This window comes from Salvelinus namaycush, chromosome 18 (genome assembly GCF_016432855.1).
Source record: "Salvelinus namaycush isolate Seneca chromosome 18, SaNama_1.0, whole genome shotgun sequence".
Classification (NCBI taxonomy): domain Eukaryota; kingdom Metazoa; phylum Chordata; class Actinopteri; order Salmoniformes; family Salmonidae; genus Salvelinus; species Salvelinus namaycush.
Genome location: NC_052324.1, coordinates 32,955,693 through 32,974,189, shown reverse-complemented (window position 1 = coordinate 32,974,189; position 18,497 = coordinate 32,955,693). Strand labels below are relative to the sequence as shown.

The following is an 18,497-nucleotide window of genomic DNA, read 5'->3' as shown; positions in this document are numbered from 1 at the left end:
CACTGCTTTGCTTTGTCTTGGCCAGGTCGCAGTTGTAAATGAGAACTTGTTCTCAACTGGCCTACCTGGTTAAATAAAGGTGAAATAAAAAAATAAAAAAAATATCATAGTGTTATATCATAGTTTTGATGTCTTCACTATTATTCTACAATGTAGAAAATAGTAAAAATAAAGAAAAACCCTGGAATGAGTAAGTGTGTCCAAACCTTTGACTGGTAATTTATACATTTTACAATTATTCAGTCAACAGTAGTACTGCCACTCTAAGCATTTGTGTTATGACAACTGCTTACCACCAGAGAGCAGTCTAACATTGTTATAGTGCAATCACATGAATAGTAGGTGGTTTACTGTAGGTGTGGAGAGAGCACAAGTGGGCTGGATGGGCTCAGTAAAAGCGGGTGAGCTATTCTAGAGGACACAAGGTAGTGGAGCGGTTACATAAGTCGAGCAGGCAGAGAGACAGGCAGGCAGGCTGATGGGTAGAAGCTAAAAGACAACAGTGAAGCTATTGTTGAATGAAGGCATATTTATCCAAACAATGTCAGGAGGATATGACTCACACAGGACAGAAGCACCCAAGTAAAACACTTAATCCCAGGAGAAAAGCAAGCAGAAACAGTCCTACATACCAGTAGTCTTTTAAAACATGTTTTACAAAACACTGCCACCTTGTGGGCAGCTTGAGTCAAATGCATATATACTGGCATATATACTGTGCTGTACAGTGTACACTATACTGCAAAAAGTAATTAGTTCTGCTAACTACATTTTTAGTGGAAACCCGTTGACTACAATCTTGAGTAACCCAACTCAAAGTATTGCAGTGTTAAATACTTAAAGTAATGAAGTGACATTGCCACTCATATGTTTCTCTTTTTAAGTTGTAAATACTAAACTGTTTTGTGAACTTTTTGACACTAACGATTGAAGTTACTAGAATATTTGTTGTAATGAACATACATATGTTAGGTCCCTTCTACTCAGAGTATGTGGGCAGAGTTGAGCGGTTGGAGTTGAGCGGTTGTAAATCCTGTTCATTGCTCATGGACTACTTGGGTGCTCCACGTCCTTTCCAACGGCTCCACTAAAAACTCTGCCCTCACAAGGAAAAAAAACTGCTACCCCAAATTCGCTAAATTCATTAAAATCCCAATTTAACCAACACACATCTTCTTTTGTGAGTACCTGAACCTACCATTTGTTTTTGAAGTATTGAAACCAAACCATACGATTTGAATTAAAAGTATTTTAATAAATATGAAAAGGTGAATGTAAGAACCGCACATCATTTCAATTAGGCTACATGTCATATTAAACTGCATATAAACATTCTAAATAGGTCCAGAGCCAGACAGGGTGACAGGGTGACAATTTATGCTATAGCCTACAAAGAAATACATTGTGAAACATCTGTCAGTGCGAAACAACAGGCTGATAGGGAGATAAAGCAATCAGCATTTAAACAACACTTTGTTGTATTAAATCATTATAATGTAGTCTATAAATTGGCCATATAGGCTGTGACTTAAGTGATAATGCCCTCGAAGCCGGTGTTTGGACTTGGAGGATATATTGGCATGGTTGACGGCCGGCAAACCATGCCAATATATTCTCCAAACACCGGCTTCGAGAGCATGATCAGGTTACCAACAAACAGGTTACCAACATATTCAATTAATGATTGACATATTTTCCTTAAAAACGTTATTTTGATAAATGTATTAATAATATGTAATCCTTCCATAAAATATAGTCCCGACACAAATCTAGGGTTGCTACCCAAGCCGGCTGGTCGTTCGTTCTATCGTTTCGGTTGCTAGAGACGCGACCCAGTCGTTCAGTCTTTTTGTTCTGTATCTATGGACGCGACCCAGTCGTTCAGTCTTTTTGTTCTGTATCAATGGACGCGACCCAGTCGTTCAGTCTTTTTGTTCTGTATCAATGGACGCGACCCAGTCGTTCAGTCTTTTTGTTCTGTATCTATGGACGCGACCCAGTCGTTCAGTCTTTTTGTTCTGTATCAATGGACGCGACCCAGTCGTTCAGTCTTTTTGTTCTGTATCTATGGACGCAACCCAGTCGTTCGTTGTAAATGTTCCATTGCCATACTGGCTGGCAAACTTCTTATCCCTTGCTTGCTAGCTAGCCAACTACGGCTAATTTACAGACACGTCAAACCGTGCAGACAGAAGAACAACAGTAGATGCATTTGTTTAAGCTGTTTTCTAGTGACATTTATTTGGATACATACATAATAATATGCTAATGAAGCACGATTTTGCCTGGCATAGAAATGTGCTCTCTCGTTAGGACACGGTTGAGGAGCTAGCAAACAACACAGTTAACACCATAACTTCAATCTGAGGCTGGGAAGACCGCAAACTAGATGCACTTCGTTTAGTTTAACTTTTTTTCAATTGACATTTCTTTGTATATATCCATAAAAATGATGTCAGCTGATTCATGATTTCGACTGGCTGAGAAACGCTTCCTGCCTCTCTCGTCCCGACCCCTACACATTCATTACTATGGGACAGTTGGAGATCGAATTTGAATATTGAAACTATGTTGCAAATGTCGGAGACATACAGTAATTATACAAATCTCCGCTGTTGAAAACTAAATGTTAGTCTAAAATAAATGATAGATAATGTCTAAATGCTTTTTATAGTGGAGATCAAGTTGAAACTTCCCTGCCTGGGCTGATGAGACAGTGGATTGCGCAGTCAGATGGAACAGAGAGTAAATAGGCATTTTAACGTCATAGATTTAGCCAGTGGTAACTTGTGGAATAGACGCCGGCTGTAATGCAGTTTTAACCAATCAGCACTCAGGAATAGAGACACCCGTTGTACAATTAGAATTAAATACAAATGACACGAAACATTACTTATTAATGCCTTTGAATAAAGTTTTAGAATGAATGAAGCCAGTGTGTAGCTTCAGGCTCATGCGATGGTGCCCGGAGAGCAGGCCGGCAGCGGATAAATAATTTTCAGTGGTCGTGTCTTAATGTTTTAATAAAAAGCATGAGCTGGCACACACCTAGAGAAAATTATTTTGTGTAGAGGTGCTGTCTAACGGCGAATAAAATGTAACCTATAAAAAATCTATAAAGAGAGTCGAACACTCTATATATAAACTCCCAGTAATGTATTGTGTAAAACACCAACGTTTCGGGCATTATTGTGCCTTAATGTTAAACATTGTCTTATGTATATGACAATTTGTCATTTTAACCCATCTTTGCATGCATTGTTGAGCACAGTGCTCATCCGTATAGCAGATACTGGAGATGTAACTGTACACATTATGTTGCATTAGCCTCTGTCATTGAGAGTAGTGCACATTACTTTGATGATTGTGGGATTGGCTTATCTCATTATTGAACATCAATTTCCCTGAACAGTTTTGATATCCGTTCATCATAATCAATTACACCTCATAGCACAACAAACTGCTTAATACTATTTTAGAAATATACTTTTCTTCCTTCAAACATGCATACAATGTTATGTAAAATTATCATGAAGTCTAAACATTTTCATTTGACCCACAATTCTTTAAAAATAGAGCCACGTGGTATTATTAAGTATTCATAACTTAAACGTAATAATTATTTATCAGCACAACACAAATAAATCAAGTGTTTAATATGAAAATATAAATGTGTCTGACTACTACTTTATTATTTTAAGTAAAGACATAAAACATAATAGAATCAAGTAAAATCAACTTAATTAATAAATGTTAGAGTGACTCAAATAAATATAACTTGTAAAAACTCAATAACTTTAACAGTACTCAAAAACATTAAGTGATACTAACTCATATGTCAATGAGATGTATTAACACTTTTATGATTTGAGTTCTGACTGTTGGAGATGTTTGAGTTGCCACTATTCGATTTCTTTAATGAGTTGGGCAGTTACTTTTTACAGTGTATATTGAATATGATTTTCCACAGTATACCGCAGTATGCCAAGCCATTTCACCATGATATTACAGTGTATATTGAATATGATTTTCCACAGTATACCGCAGTATGCCAAGCCATTTCACCATGATATTACAGTGTATATTGAATATGATTTTCCACAGTATACCGCAGTATGCCAAGCCATTTCACCATGACATTACAGTGCAAATCGAATATGATTTTCAACATAACATCCAGCCAAATGAACAACATATAATAATTACAATAAGGAGATTTAATTGAGTCCCTTTTTTTGGCACTAGAGTAGTACTGCCATTTGTGTTATGACACCTGCTTACCACCAGAGAGCAATCTAACACTGTTATAGTACAATCACACCAATAATTTGTTTATTTAACTAGGCAAGTCAGTTTAGAACAAATTCTTATTTACAATGACGGCCTACCCCAGACAACAGTGGACCACCATATCGTACAATCACAGCAAGATGTGATGCAGCCTGGATTCAAACCAGGTACTGCAGTGACACCTTGGCACTGCGATGCAGAGTCTTTGACCACTGCACCACTTGGGAGCCCAATAGTCAAGCTTGGTCTGAATAAACAGAAAACTCAACTGAACATTCTCTGCCTTCGAATCTCACACATTATACCTGCCTGTGGGTCTACTTAATGCTGTTTTAGCTACCTCAGCAAATCAAATCAGGCCTATAGGGAAAGCTGAGTAAACGTGTTGATAAACATCTCATGGCACATCTCTTGATTCTATCCATAATGTAAGCAGATATAACAGCGTGTGTGTCCCAAATGGCACCCTATTCCCTATAATCCACTACTTTTGAACAGGGCCCATATAGGGCTCAGGTCAAAGTAGTGCAATTTGTATGGGAATAGGGTGCCATTTGGAAGGAAGCCAGCCAGTATGAAGGGGAGACCCTACATACAGACAGCCAGACCAGACACTCTTAAAAAGCCTGACTCAATGGGGTCTGCACTAATCACTTCCCCACCAGGCTACATTTTTTCAGTCCTTACCTGATGATCCACCTGATTTGGCATCTATGCCTACTGAGAACAAAGCCCAACTGTAGATATGTGTGTTGGTTATTGATTACCATATTAGGTGGTTTACTGTAGGTGTGGAGAGAGCACAAGTGGGCTGGATGGGCTCAGTAAGAGTGGGTGAGCTATTCTAGAAGACACAAGGTAGTGGAGCGGTTACATAAGTCGAGCAGGCAGAGAGACAGGCAGGCAGAGATAGAGAGAGAGTCAGGAAAAGAGACAAGCAGGGTAGGCAGAGAGACTTAAATATAGGCAGGCAGGCAGGCAGAGAGATGGTAAGACAGGTTGGGATGTAGAGAGGCAGACAGCTAGGCAGAGACAGACAAGCAGATAGACAGGCACAGAAAGCGAGAGAGTCAGGAAGAGAGGCAAGCCGGCAAAAAGAAGCGATGTAGACAGGCAAGCAGATGGGCAAAAAAATAGACAGATAGGCAGGCTGACAGGGGTGTGGAGCAGAGCAGGAGGAGGGGAAGGAGGGAGGGAGGGCCCTGGCTGACTGGCTGGATGTCCGACTAGCTGGCTGGCTGACGTCTCCTCAGCATCTAGAGGTCATTACAAAGGGAACCACACAACAGGCCCTCTCTCTCCAGTGTTTTCATTCAGCAGCCTGTGATTATTGGGCAATCTGGGTAACACTCCAAGCACCAAACCTGACCGCTAAATTCAGCATGGGCCCTCACCTCAGAGCCAAAAAAAAGCAACAGTTCCAGGAAGACCAGATCTAAAATGGAGAGTTTCAGGGGGAATTAAAACCTTTTCTCAATAGGGGGTGCTGTTTTCACTTTGTAAAAATTTTGTTCCCAAATTAAACTGCCTTGTACTCAATTCTTGCTCGTACAATATGCATATTATTATTACTATTGGATAGAAAACACTCTCTAGTTTCTAAAACCGTTTGAATTATATCTGTGAGTAAAACAGAACTCAAGTTGGAGCAAACTTCCTGTGAGGAAGTGAGAAATCTGAAATCAGGCAGGCTGTTCTGGGGTCAGTTTATTAATTTGCATGTCTTCTATTGGTCGACATGCACTGCATACGCCTTCCCCTAGATGTCAGCAAATAGTGAGAATTGGAATGGAGTTGCTAGGCAGATCTGAGGCCATATAAGGGCTCTTGGAACCGGGGGTGCACTCTTTTCAACATTCGCCATGACGCAAGACAGACCTCAGGATGGCGTTCTGGAAAGCTCCCGTTATAGGCCTTAGATATATCCGGCTCTGATTTTATTCGATATAGGTGTTAAGAACGTCATAATGTAGTTATTTTAAACCGAGTTATATCATTTTATATCAGTATATTGCGATTTTCGGAATTTTCTTTGTGCTGCGTTATAGTGAGTTGGGCACGTCTTCGCCACATGGCTAATGTTTACTGCTAATTCCAAAGTTGAAGGCGACAATCTACAACCGAGCAACGATTCTTCTGGACAAAGGACAACTTGCCCAAGATTCTGATGAAAGCTCATCAAAAAGTAAGAACTATTTATGATGTTAATTCGTTGTTCTGTTGAAAAATGTAAAACTCCTATTCCGCCATTAATTTCGGTGCGGTCTCGCTTTAACGCACGCTGTATGTCGTAGTAACGTTAATTTTAAAAATCTAACATAGCGGTTGCATTAAGAACTAATGTATCTTTCATTTGCTGTCCAACCTGTATTTTTTAGTCAAGTTTATGATTAGTTAATGATTAGATTAGGTGCCTCTCCCAAGATTTCTCCCGACATTTTGTTGGCAGCTTGGCTACTATTCTCATTGTATAACCACGATTTGTGCCGCTAAATATGCACATTTTCGAACAAACTCTATATGTATTGTGTAATATGATGTTATAGGACTGTCATCTGAAGAAGTTTGAGAAGATTAGTGAAAAAATTAATATCTTTTTCTGGTTTATTCGTTATCGCTTTTGTTGGCTTGAATCAATGCTGTTGTGTGGTTGGCTATTGTAGTAAGCTAATATAATGCTATATTGTGTTTTCTCTGTAAAACACTTAAAAAATCTGAAATATTGGCTGGATTCACAAGATCTTTGTCTTTCATTTGCTGTATGCTGTGTATTTTTCATAAATGTTTTATGATGAGTATTAAGTAATTCACGTTGGTCTCTGTAGTTATTCTAGTTGCTTTGGTGAGAGTTGTGATGGTGGCTGCAATGTAAAACTATGATTTATACCTGAAATATGCACATTTTTCTAACAAAACATATGCTATACAATAAATATGTTATCAGACTGTCATCTGATGAAGTTGTTTCTTGGTTAGTGACTATTTATATCTTTATTTGGTCGAAATTGTGATAGCTACCTATGCAGGAAAAAAATGGTGGAGAAAAAAAAGTTGAGTCTTTTGCTATCGTGGTTAGCTAATAGAAATACATATTGTGTCTTCCCTGTAAAACATTTAAAAAATCAGAAATGATGGCTGGATTCACAAGATGTGTATCTTTCATCTGGTGTCTTGGACTTGTGATTTAATGATATTTAGATGCTAGTATTTACTTGTGACGCTATGCTAGGCTATGCTAGTCAGCTTTTTTACTGATGGGGGTGCTCCCGGATCCGGGATTGTGTGCAAGTAGAAGTTTTAAAAGGGCTGTTCCAATGGAACTCTGAGGACTTGGTCTAAACTGTAACCAGGACTTTGGGTGTCCCAAATGTCACCATATTCCCTATATAGTGCACTACTTTTGACCAGGGCCCTATGAAAGTAGTGCACTAAATACATAATAGGGTGCCATTTGGGACACATAGCAAGTTCACTAAAATTATCTATGTTTGCAATTACATCCACCATACTTTTCCTAATTCTTGTCATTTTTAACTCTAATGATTGCTTCTACAGGAGATCTCAGAAGAGCTGTGCAGCCTAATATTGTGATTATAACTGAAACAGTAATTGGTTTAACCTAACATGACCTTTTCAGAAAATACACTGCACATAATTACAGTTTTTCTCAATTGCTAAAACACTAAAACCCATTGGCTGAACAAAGTTCTCAGTTGCCTGGACTCATTTAGCTAATTATGCAGTCTGTTGTCAATACCTTAAACCATTTCACATGGTAAAACACAATTTACAGATCTCACTTAGACTTTTCAGCAAAACTCTAAACACATTCTCATTCTCAAAACACATTCTGCACTCTAATGCACATTTCATCCATACTGGTAAACACAAGTGGCAACAATCAAATACAAAGAGAGAACACATGTCATTGATTGAACACAACCACTCAAAATTGATTTAACCTGTTTCAAATGATGCGACACAACCAATATAAGCCAGTTCAGAGAGCAAACAGGTTGTTGAAGGTGGGAAGGAGAAAGTCTGAGAATGGATAGAAAAAAAATGTGAGAGGACGAGGACGAGTGCGTATGCGAGGTGGGCGACGAGGAGGAAGAGGAGGAGGAGGAGGAGGAGGGCAAGAAAGAGGAAGAGGAGGACGAAGAGGAAGAGGAAGACAAAGAGTGGAAATATCTGATGAAATTCGAGCAACAGTTATAGACCATGTTCTTGTCCATGGACTGACAATGAGGGAAGCATGATTTAGAGTGCAACCCAATTTGAGCCGATTTTCTGTGTCCACCATAGTAAGGACATTCAGAGAAGAGAACAGGTACAGTATACTACTGTATTTTTATAATTGCAAATTTACTGTACTACACTATATGCAGCTGTTTTATAGACATTTGTAAAGTTAATCACTGTATGTATTGTACTGCATGAATATGTTTTGTAACTGCACAACTACTTTTTGTAGAATTGCAAGGCTGCCACATGCAGGTGGAAGGACAGCTATATTCACTCGGGAGCAAGAGGCCGTTATAGTTGGCATAGTCCTTCAAGATAATGCAATACGACTCAGAGAAATCCAGGAACGAGTGATACAAGACAACACACACTTCCAGGGAATCGACAGTGTGAGCATTTCCACAATTGACCGTGTCCTCCATCGTAACAGGATGCGAATGAAACAAGTATACAGAGTACCTTTTGAACGCAACTCACCAAGAGTGAAAGAACTGCGAGCTCAGTATGTGCAAGTAAGTGTACATTCAGAAACATTTACTGTAATCCAGATTGTCTACAGTACTAACACATACTATGTGAATGACATTACTCTTCAGTACATACAATGTATGTGAATCAGAAGCCTAATTGTACTCTACAGTATAGCACTGTCTCTGTACGACTTACAAAATCCTACATACAGTATATTGTATTTCTACACAGACAATATTTGACTTGGAATCCTTGGACAGACCCCATGAGTTCATCTTTGTCGATGACGCAGGCTTCAATCTAACAAAGAGGAGAAGGAGAAGCTGAAACATGATTGGACAGCGGGCCATTGTTGAAGTCCCTGGTCAACGAGGTGGCAATGTCACAATCTGTGCTGCTATCAGCAACCATGGTGTTCTACATCACCATGTTACACTCGGGCCATATAACACCCAGCACCTTCTAAGATTTATTGCCAATCTAAGAGATATTTTATTTGAGCAGCAGGTTCAAGAGCTGCAGGGTCAAGAGCTAAATGAGAATCCCATTCCCACCTATGTGATAGTGTGGGACAATGTCAGTTTCCACCGAGCTGCTCAGGTAAGGGAATGGTTTAACATCAATGGGCAGTTTATGAACTTTTACCTCCCTCCATACTCGCCTTTCCTGAATCCGATTGAGGAGTTTTTCTCCTCTTGGAGATGGAAAGTGTATGATAGACAACCCTACACCAGAGTAAATCTGCTGCAAGCCATGGATTTAGCCTGTGGTGATATAGGTGAGGAATCATGTCAGGGCTGGATACGGCACACAAGAGGCTTCTTCCCCCGTTGCCTCAGGAGGGACAATATTGCTTGTGATGTCGACGAAGTGCTCTGGCCTGACCCAGCCCAAAGACAAGAAGAAGCACATTGATCACATGTTTACTCCTTTTATTTTTGTCCCTTTTAGTATTGTATACTGTAGTACAGTGCATTGTAGGCTGTATACTGTACAATGGACTCGACCCCGCCCTGTGCAACTGGGTCCTGGACTTCCTGACGGGCCGCCCCCAGGTGGTGAGGGTAGGTAACAACATCTCCACCCCGCTGATCCTCAACACTGGGGCCCCACAAGGGTGCGTTCTGAGCCCTCTCCTGTACTCCCTGTTCACCCACGACTGCGTGGCCATGCACGCCTCCAACTCAATCATCAAGTTTGCGGACGACACTACAGTGGTAGGCTTGATTACCAACAACGACGAGACGGCCTACAGGGAGGAGGTGAGGGCCCTCGGAGTGTGGTGTCAGGAAAATAATCTCACACTCAACGTCAACAAAACAAAGGAGATGATTGTGGACTTCAGGAAACAGCAGAGGGAGCACCCCCCTATCCACATCGACGGGACAGTAGTGGAGAAGGTGGAAAGTTTTAAGTTCCTCGGTGTACACATCACGGACAAACTGAATTGGTCCACCCACACAGACCGCATTGTGAAGAAGGCGCAGCAGCGCCTCTTCAACCTCAGGAGGCTGAAGAAATTCGGCTTGTCACCAAAAGCACTCACAAACTTCTACAGATGCACAATCGAGAGCATCCTGTCAGGCTGTATCACCGCCTGGTACGGCAACTGCTCCGCCCACAACCGTAAGGCTCTCCAGAGGGTAGTGAGGTCTGCACAACGCATCACCGGGGGCAAACTACCTGCCCTCCAGGACACCTACACCACCCGATGTCACAGGAAGGCCATAAAGATCATCAAGGACAACAACCACCCGAGCCACTGCCTGTTCACCCCGCTATCATCCAGAAGGCGAGGTCAGTACAGGTGCATCAAAGCAGGGACAGAGAGACTGAAAAACAGCTTCTATCTCAAGGCCATCAGACTGTTAAACAGCCACCACTAACATTTAGTGGCCGCTGCCAACATACTGACTCAACTCCAGCCACTTTAATGATGGAAATTATGTAAAAATGTATCACTAGCCACTTTAAACAATGCCACTTAATATAATGTTTACATACCCTACATTACTCATCTCATATGTATATGTATATACTGTACTCTATATCATCTACTGCATCTTGCCATCTTTATGTAATACATGTATCACTAGCCACTTTAAACTATGCCACTTTATGTTTATATACCCTACATTACTCATCTCATAAGTATATACTGTACTCTATACCATCTACTGCATCTTGCCTATGCCGTTCTGTACCATCACTCATTCATATATCTTTATGTACATATTCTTTATCCCTTTACACTTGTGTGTATAAGGTAGTAGTTGTGGAATTGTTAGGTTAGATTACTTGTTGGTTATTACTGCATTGTCGGAACTAGAAGCACAAGCATTTGGCTACACTCGCATTAACATCTGCTAACCATGTGTATGTGACAAATACAATTTGATTTGATTTGGACAAATTGTATGGCCCTGAACATTGTGCTTTCCATTTATTAACAGTACTGACTGCTCAATAGATTTTGACTGGTTGCAGGTTCATATCAACAAAGAACAAGAATTACAGTATCACAGAGACAAAGGACACGTTTGTGAGATGCAGGGTACAGTACTGTAAAAATAGGGGTACAAGGAGGAGGTAATTTCTGATCAATTTTGAGCTACTATGATAGAACATGTTTTCGTTCATCAAACGAAATGATGGAAAAATATGAATATTTTTTTAGATTAAAAATGTACTTCTCCCTGAGAATTGTATGTTTTGAACAATGTGTTTTCTATTCTTCGGTGTATTGTTAACTGACTGCTTGAGAGTGTATATCATTTTGATCACTTTGTTTATGATTTGAGAGCAGTGTTTGATTCTGAACACTGGTAAAACTGTTTTGAGGTGAATGTTTCATTTGCGAGAGGAGTCAGAGGTTATGTAAATAGTGCTTGAAGATGAGGTTTTGTGTTGAATGTTTTCAGGAAATGGAGCAAGGTTTCAGAAATTGTGTTTTAGCAATTGAGAAAAACTGTAATTACCTTGCACGTCTGGCTTGGATCCACTGTAATTTATAGAGACTGAAGTCCCTTCTTTAGAGATTGAAACATATTCCACATGAGAAAAGACCTTGTCTTGCCTATAGGCCTCTGCCATCAATCCTAGCAGTGATCTTTTGAAACACTCTCTGTAATTGTGAAGACAGCAATTGTTTGTTTGATGTAAGACAGACGTGTGCATCCTTTTGCCAACTCTAATGATACCAGTGGGGGTCTAGGGGGAAAAACAACAGTACTGCTTTGCAGAAACAGCAATTACTTTCCGGTAAAATGCCATCATTGAGACCAGAGCCAAATGGATTGTCCCTCTGGGTGACGTGCTAAATGTCAGTATGGAACACATCAGTGTCACCACCAGTATTTCCATGGTTAGTAGAGAGTGAGAGAGGTCGCTGTTAAAATGGAACGTGGTGAGGGAGAGAGAGAGAGAGACAGAGAGAGATACAGACAGAGAGAGACAGAGAGAGAGAGAGAGAGAGACAGAGAGAGAGAGAGAGAGAGACAGAGAGAGATACAGAGAGAGAGAGAGAGATACAGAGAGAGAGAGAGATACAGAGAGAGAGAGAGATACAGAGAGAGATACAGAGAGAGACAGAGAGAGAGAGAGAGATACACAGAGAGAGAGAGAGATACACAGAGAGAGAGAGAGAGATACACAGAGAGAGAGAGAGAGAGAGAGAGAGAGAGAGAGAGAGAGCGCAGGATGGTGGCGGCACTCTACTATTGATCCATTGCTCACTGACCCTACTTTCCCAGACAGAGGGACTGGCTGTTTGTGTGTGTGTGTGTGTGTGTGTGTGTGTGTGTGTGTGTGTGTGTGTGTGTGTGTGTGTGTGTGTGTGTGCATGCGTACAATAACAAAGCTCAGAGTGGGAGTACATTAGCATGACAATGGACTGTGCTTGCTGCTCGTCCCTCTACATAACATAACCGACCTGCACTTCTGTGGAACCTGGCAACTGGGAGAGAGAACCGATTTTTCTAGGCTGATATCTTTTCCACATGGTAGAGAGTTATCCTCAGCCTCAGTCTGACTACTGAATGAACCTCAACTCAACCGTTCCCTGCTTTGTCCACAACAGCTAAAACCAATTTATTTAACCATTATTTATCCAGGAAGTCCCATTGAGGTCAGAAGACCTCTTTTACAAGGGAGACCTGACAATGTGATCATTAAATGATGTCACAGCTCCGATGTTGCTAAAGTTTGTCGTAAGAGTAGGGGTTTTCCTAATGTCAAAGAGATCAGTCAGTGGCTGTAGCCAGGCCAAAAGTAGTGCACTATATAGGGAGTAGGATGCCATTTCAGACACAGTCAATGTGTGAGGTAACATCCCTTACAGTTTCCTCTTTCTTTCACTGCAAATGCTGAGTGCGGACCTTCCTTATTTTCCTTTTCACTTTCCGGGTTACTTTGTGGTCTATGCACCGCAAATACAACAATAATCTACAATAGATGTGGGTGGGGTTTTCCCCTGGTCGACTGTACCTTGGAGTTGAGGTCCATGTGGTAGATGTGGGTGGGGTTTTCCCCTGGTCGACTGTACCTTGGAGTTGAGTTCCCTGTGGTAGATGTGTGTGGAGTTGTCCCCTGGTCTACTGTACCTTGGAGTTGAGGTCCATGTGGTAGATGTGGGTGGGGTTGTCCCCTGGTCTACTGTACCTTGGAGTTGAGGTCCCTGTGGTAGATGTGGGTGGGGTTGTCCCCTGGTCTACTGTACCTTGGAGTTTAGGTCCCTGTGGTAATGTAGATGTGGGTGGGATTTTCCCCTGGTCGACTGTACCTTGGAGTTGAGGTCCCTGTGGTAATGTAGATGTGGGTGGGATTTTCTCCTGGTCTACTGTACCTTGGAGTTGAGGTCCCTGTGGTAGATGTTCTTGTAATGCAGGTAGATCATTCCTCTGGTGATGTCACAGGCCAGGTCCACCTTCTCCCTCCAGCACAGAGACACATCCTTCCTGGCCAACAGTTCCTCCAGACATCCTCCACTAACATACTGAAACAGATAGACAGCCTGTCAGCCTCACATACTGAAACAGATAGACACTCCATCCACCCCCACTAACATACTGAAACAGATAGACACCCCATCAACCCCCACTTACATACTGAAACAGATAGACAGCCTGTCAGCCTCACATACTGAAACAGATAGACACTCCATCAACCCCCACTAACATACTGAAACAGATAGACACTCCATCAACCCCCACTAACATACTGAAACAGATAGACACTCCATCAACCCCCACTAACATACTGAAACTGATAGACACTCCATCAACCGCCACTAACATACTGAAACAGATAGACAGCCTGTCAGCCTCAGATAGTGAAACAGATAGACACTCCATCAACCCCCACTAACATACTGAAACAGATAGACACCCCATCAACCCCCACTAACATACTGAAACAGATAGACACCCCATCAACCCCCACTTACATACTGAAACAGATAGACACCCCATCAACCCCCACTAACATACTGAAACATACAGACATCCCATCAACCCCCACTAACACACAAACAGATAGACACCTCATTGGATTAGCCCCACATACTGAAACAGACCTGGAAATAAGAGTTGAGTTGAAAGGATAAGGAACACTGCCACACCTGGCTCTCCAACCAAGGGGCAAGAATTGAGTAGCAAACTGAAGTTAAGAGGAAATTCAGCAACTATGGGAAGTAGATAAAACTGCTTCTTTATTGTAAAACCCAACATGTTTCAGTCGCTACAGGCCATATTTGCCCAGATGGAGCGGCTCACACACAACCCAACCTTCTATACGTACAGGGTACATGTCCTAAAAACAGACAGTGTGTCTCCCCACTCATCTCACTAGAGTGTGAAGTCGTCATCCGTACAAGGTGGAGAAAGTAACACTCACCTCTAAAATAGGGTAGAGTTTATCTTCCTTCACACATATCCCCAGATACCTAGAATAAATCACAACAATATATTATTCATATATTTCTTATTTCCATTCTTTTACTTTTAGATTTGTGTATTATTGTGAATTGTTAGATACTACTGCACTGTTGGAGCTAGCACCACAAGCATTTCGCTACACCTGCAAAAACATCTGCTGAATATGTGTGTGACCAGTAAACTTTGATTTTATATGGACAACAGAATTATGATGTGGAATCATAACATTTAGAATATACTGTACAATCGATGTACTTGAAGATGGTTGAGTGGTTAATAAGACCACCACTCCTGGCCCCACCGGTCTTCACACAATCTGTCTCCCAGGTCATAATATACAATAAGTTACTTAAACTGTTTCACTTTGTAAAAAATCGTGCACAAATTAAACTGCCTCGTACTCTATTCTAGATCGTACAATATGCATATTATTATTACTATTGGATAGAAAACACTCAAGTTTCTAAAACCGTTTGAATTATATCTGTGAGTAAAACAGAACTCATTTTGCAGCAAACTTCCTGACAGGAAGTGAAAAATCTGAAATCGAGGCTCTGTTCCAGGGCCTTCCTATTCATTTGCTTGAAATCTATGGATATACATGCACTTCATACGCCTTCCACTAGATGTCAACAGGCAGTGGGAGGTGGAATGGGGTGTCTAGCTTGATCTGAGGTCGAACAAGAGCTCTTGGAATGACGTGACCACAATTTCATTGTCTTCGAAGGCGCGGGAAGGACATCAGCATTGGCTTCTGAAAAGCGTTCGGTATAGACGGTTAATATCTCCGGCTTTGATTTTATTTGATACATGTGATAATATCAACGTAAAGTATGTTTTTTCAATATAGTTTTATCAGATTATTCAACGTTTATCGGGAGTTTTGGAGTTTTCCGTTCTCTGAGTTAGGTGAAGATGGACATCTTCGCGCCACTTGGCTAGCTAAGGTTGCTAATTCGACAGGAGAAGAGGACATTCTAAAACCAAACAACAATTTATTCTGGACAAAGGACTCCTTGTACAAGATTCTGATGGAAGCTCAGCAAAAGTAAGAACCATTTATGATGTTATTTCGTATTTCTGTGAAAAATGTTTAGTCGTATTTTCCTTCCTTTTTGCGGGCGCTGTCTCGCTATAACGTAAGCTGTTTGTTATGGTAAAGTTATTTTAAAAAATCTAACACGGTGATTGCATTAAGAACTAGTGTATCTTTCATTTGCTGTCCAACATGTATTTTTTAGTAAAGTTTATGATGAGTTATTTGGTCAGATTAGGTGAGTGTCAGAAATATATCCGAAGATTCTGGGAAAAAGTTGCTACATTTTCACAATGTATAACCACGGTTTTCAGCTCAAAATATGCACATTTTCGAACAAAACATAAGTGTATTGTATAACCTGATGTTATAGGACTGTCATCTGATGAAGTTGGTCAAGGTTAGTGATTAATTTTATATCTTTTGCTGTTTTTTTGCGATCGCTACCTTTGCGGTGAATGAATGCGGTTGTGTGTTTGGCTATTGTGGTAAGCTAATATAATGCTATATTGTGTTTTCGCTGTAAAACACTTAAAAAATCTGAAATATTGGCTGGATTCACAAGATGTTTATCTTTCATTTGCTGTACACCATGTATTTTTCATAAATGTTTTATGATGAGTATTTAGGTATTTCACGTTGCTCTCTGTAATTATTCTTGCTGCTTCGGTGCTATTTGTGATTGTAGCTGCAATGTAAAACTATGATTTATACTTCAAATATGCACATTTTCGAACAAAACATAGATTTATTGTATAACATGTTATAAGACTGTCATCTGATGAAGTTGTTTCTTGGTTAGTGACTAATTATATCTCTATTTGGTCGGTTTTGTGATAGCTACCTATGCTGTAAAAAAATTGTGAAAATATGCGGTTGAGTCTTTTGCTATTGTGGTTAGCTAATATAAATACATAGTGTTTTCGCTGTAAAACATTTTAAAAATCGGAAATGATGGCTGGATTCACAAGATGTGTATCTTTCATTTGCTGTATTGGACTTGTGATTTCATGATATTTATATGCTAGTATTTACTTGTGGCGCTATGCTAGGCTATGCTAGTCAGCTTTTTTACTGATGAGGATGCTCCCGGATCAGGGATGGTGATGAAGTAGAGGATAAGATGCTTAGGGCTGAAAACATGTTTTGAGGACCAGCTGAGCCAGACATTCAACAACAACCTAGGCTCTTGTGAACAGAAACAACATCAAGAAACTCGCTGGTGGTCAGTGCTCACCCGAGATTAACAACCTCAAAACGACATCCATTCCAGACACTGGTTTACAGTATACCTTGACTGAAAGGTTATTACCAACGGCTTACATAAAACCACCAAACATATCAGTCTCCTTACAATGCTCTGACGTTGGAGCCTGATAACATTGCCATTCTCACAGTGAGTAAGTTCCAAATTGCACCCTATGGGCCCTGGTTTAAAGTAGTGTACTATATAGGGAATCGGGTTCCATTTGGGTTTGGAGCACTGTGTCTGAGGAAGGCAATGTTCTCAGGCTCCAACATTAGAAATTATTCAGATTTTCACATCATTGTTTGAGTAGGGCCCACTCACAGAGGGCTGGATGCCCTATTTGTGCCAGGTACATATTGTATTGGACTCATATTCACTTTCATCATTGACTCTCTATGCTCTGACCTCAGCAGATAAACTGTGCTGTTAAATAACCACTGATACTGTGGCCTTGAAAGAAAGGCTAAAATAAGATTGCTTGGACAAACACAATGCCTTCACACCTTATGTAACCACTTCATAAGTGTAGAGCTGGCCTATGTGACAAGGTAGTACTATGTCCCTCCTGCTGTGGCCATTACTGCACCTCACAGACTCAGCAGCATGTGTATACATACCCAGTCATCACCATGTCTTGAGACATGTTAAGACATATAAATGAAGATGTCTGGAGATGTCTTGAGACATATAAATGAAGATGTCTGGAGAAGTCTTGAGATGTCTTGAGACATGTTAACTTCTTATGGCTGGGGGCAGTATTGAGTAGCTTGGATGAATAAGGTGCCCAGAGTAAACTGCCTGCTACTCAGTCCCAGAAGCTAAGATATGCATATTATTATTAGTATTGGATAGAAAACACTCTGAAATTTCTAAAACTGTTTGAATGATGTCTGTGAGTATAACAGAACTCATATGGCAGGCAAAAACCTGAGAAAAAATCCAAACAGGAAGTGGGACATCTGAGGTTTGTAGGTTTGCCTATCAATATACAGTGTCTATGGGGTCATATTGCACTTCCTAAGGCTTCCACTAGATGTCAACAGTCTTTAGAACCTTGTTTGATGCTTCTACTGTAAAGGAGGGGGAATGGAAGCTGTTTGAGTCAGGGCTCTGGCAGAGTGCCACGAGCTCACTCAGGCGCGCCCCCCGTGAGAGTTAGCTGCGTTCCATCGCATTTCTACAGACAAAGGAATTCTCCGGTTGAAACATTATTGAAGATTTATGTTAAAAACATCCTAAAGATTGATTCTATACATCGGTTGACATGTTTCTA

The 18,497-nt window shown here is 40.7% G+C and overlaps 1 protein-coding gene across 1 annotated transcript in view; it reads right to left on the bottom strand.

Annotated features, from left to right (window-relative positions):
• The window catches only part of LOC120062916 (dual specificity testis-specific protein kinase 1-like), a 39,796-nt gene that overhangs the window by 8,144 nt on the left and 13,155 nt on the right, over positions 1–18,497 (bottom strand). Inside the window, exons 5-6 of the mRNA XM_039012976.1 lie at positions 14,899–14,947; positions 13,850–13,999 (exon numbers count right to left, since the gene is read on the bottom strand). Of these exons, the coding sequence (XP_038868904.1) occupies positions 13,850–13,999; positions 14,899–14,947 (199 nt within the window). The remainder of the gene's footprint in view (positions 1–13,849; positions 14,000–14,898; positions 14,948–18,497) is intronic.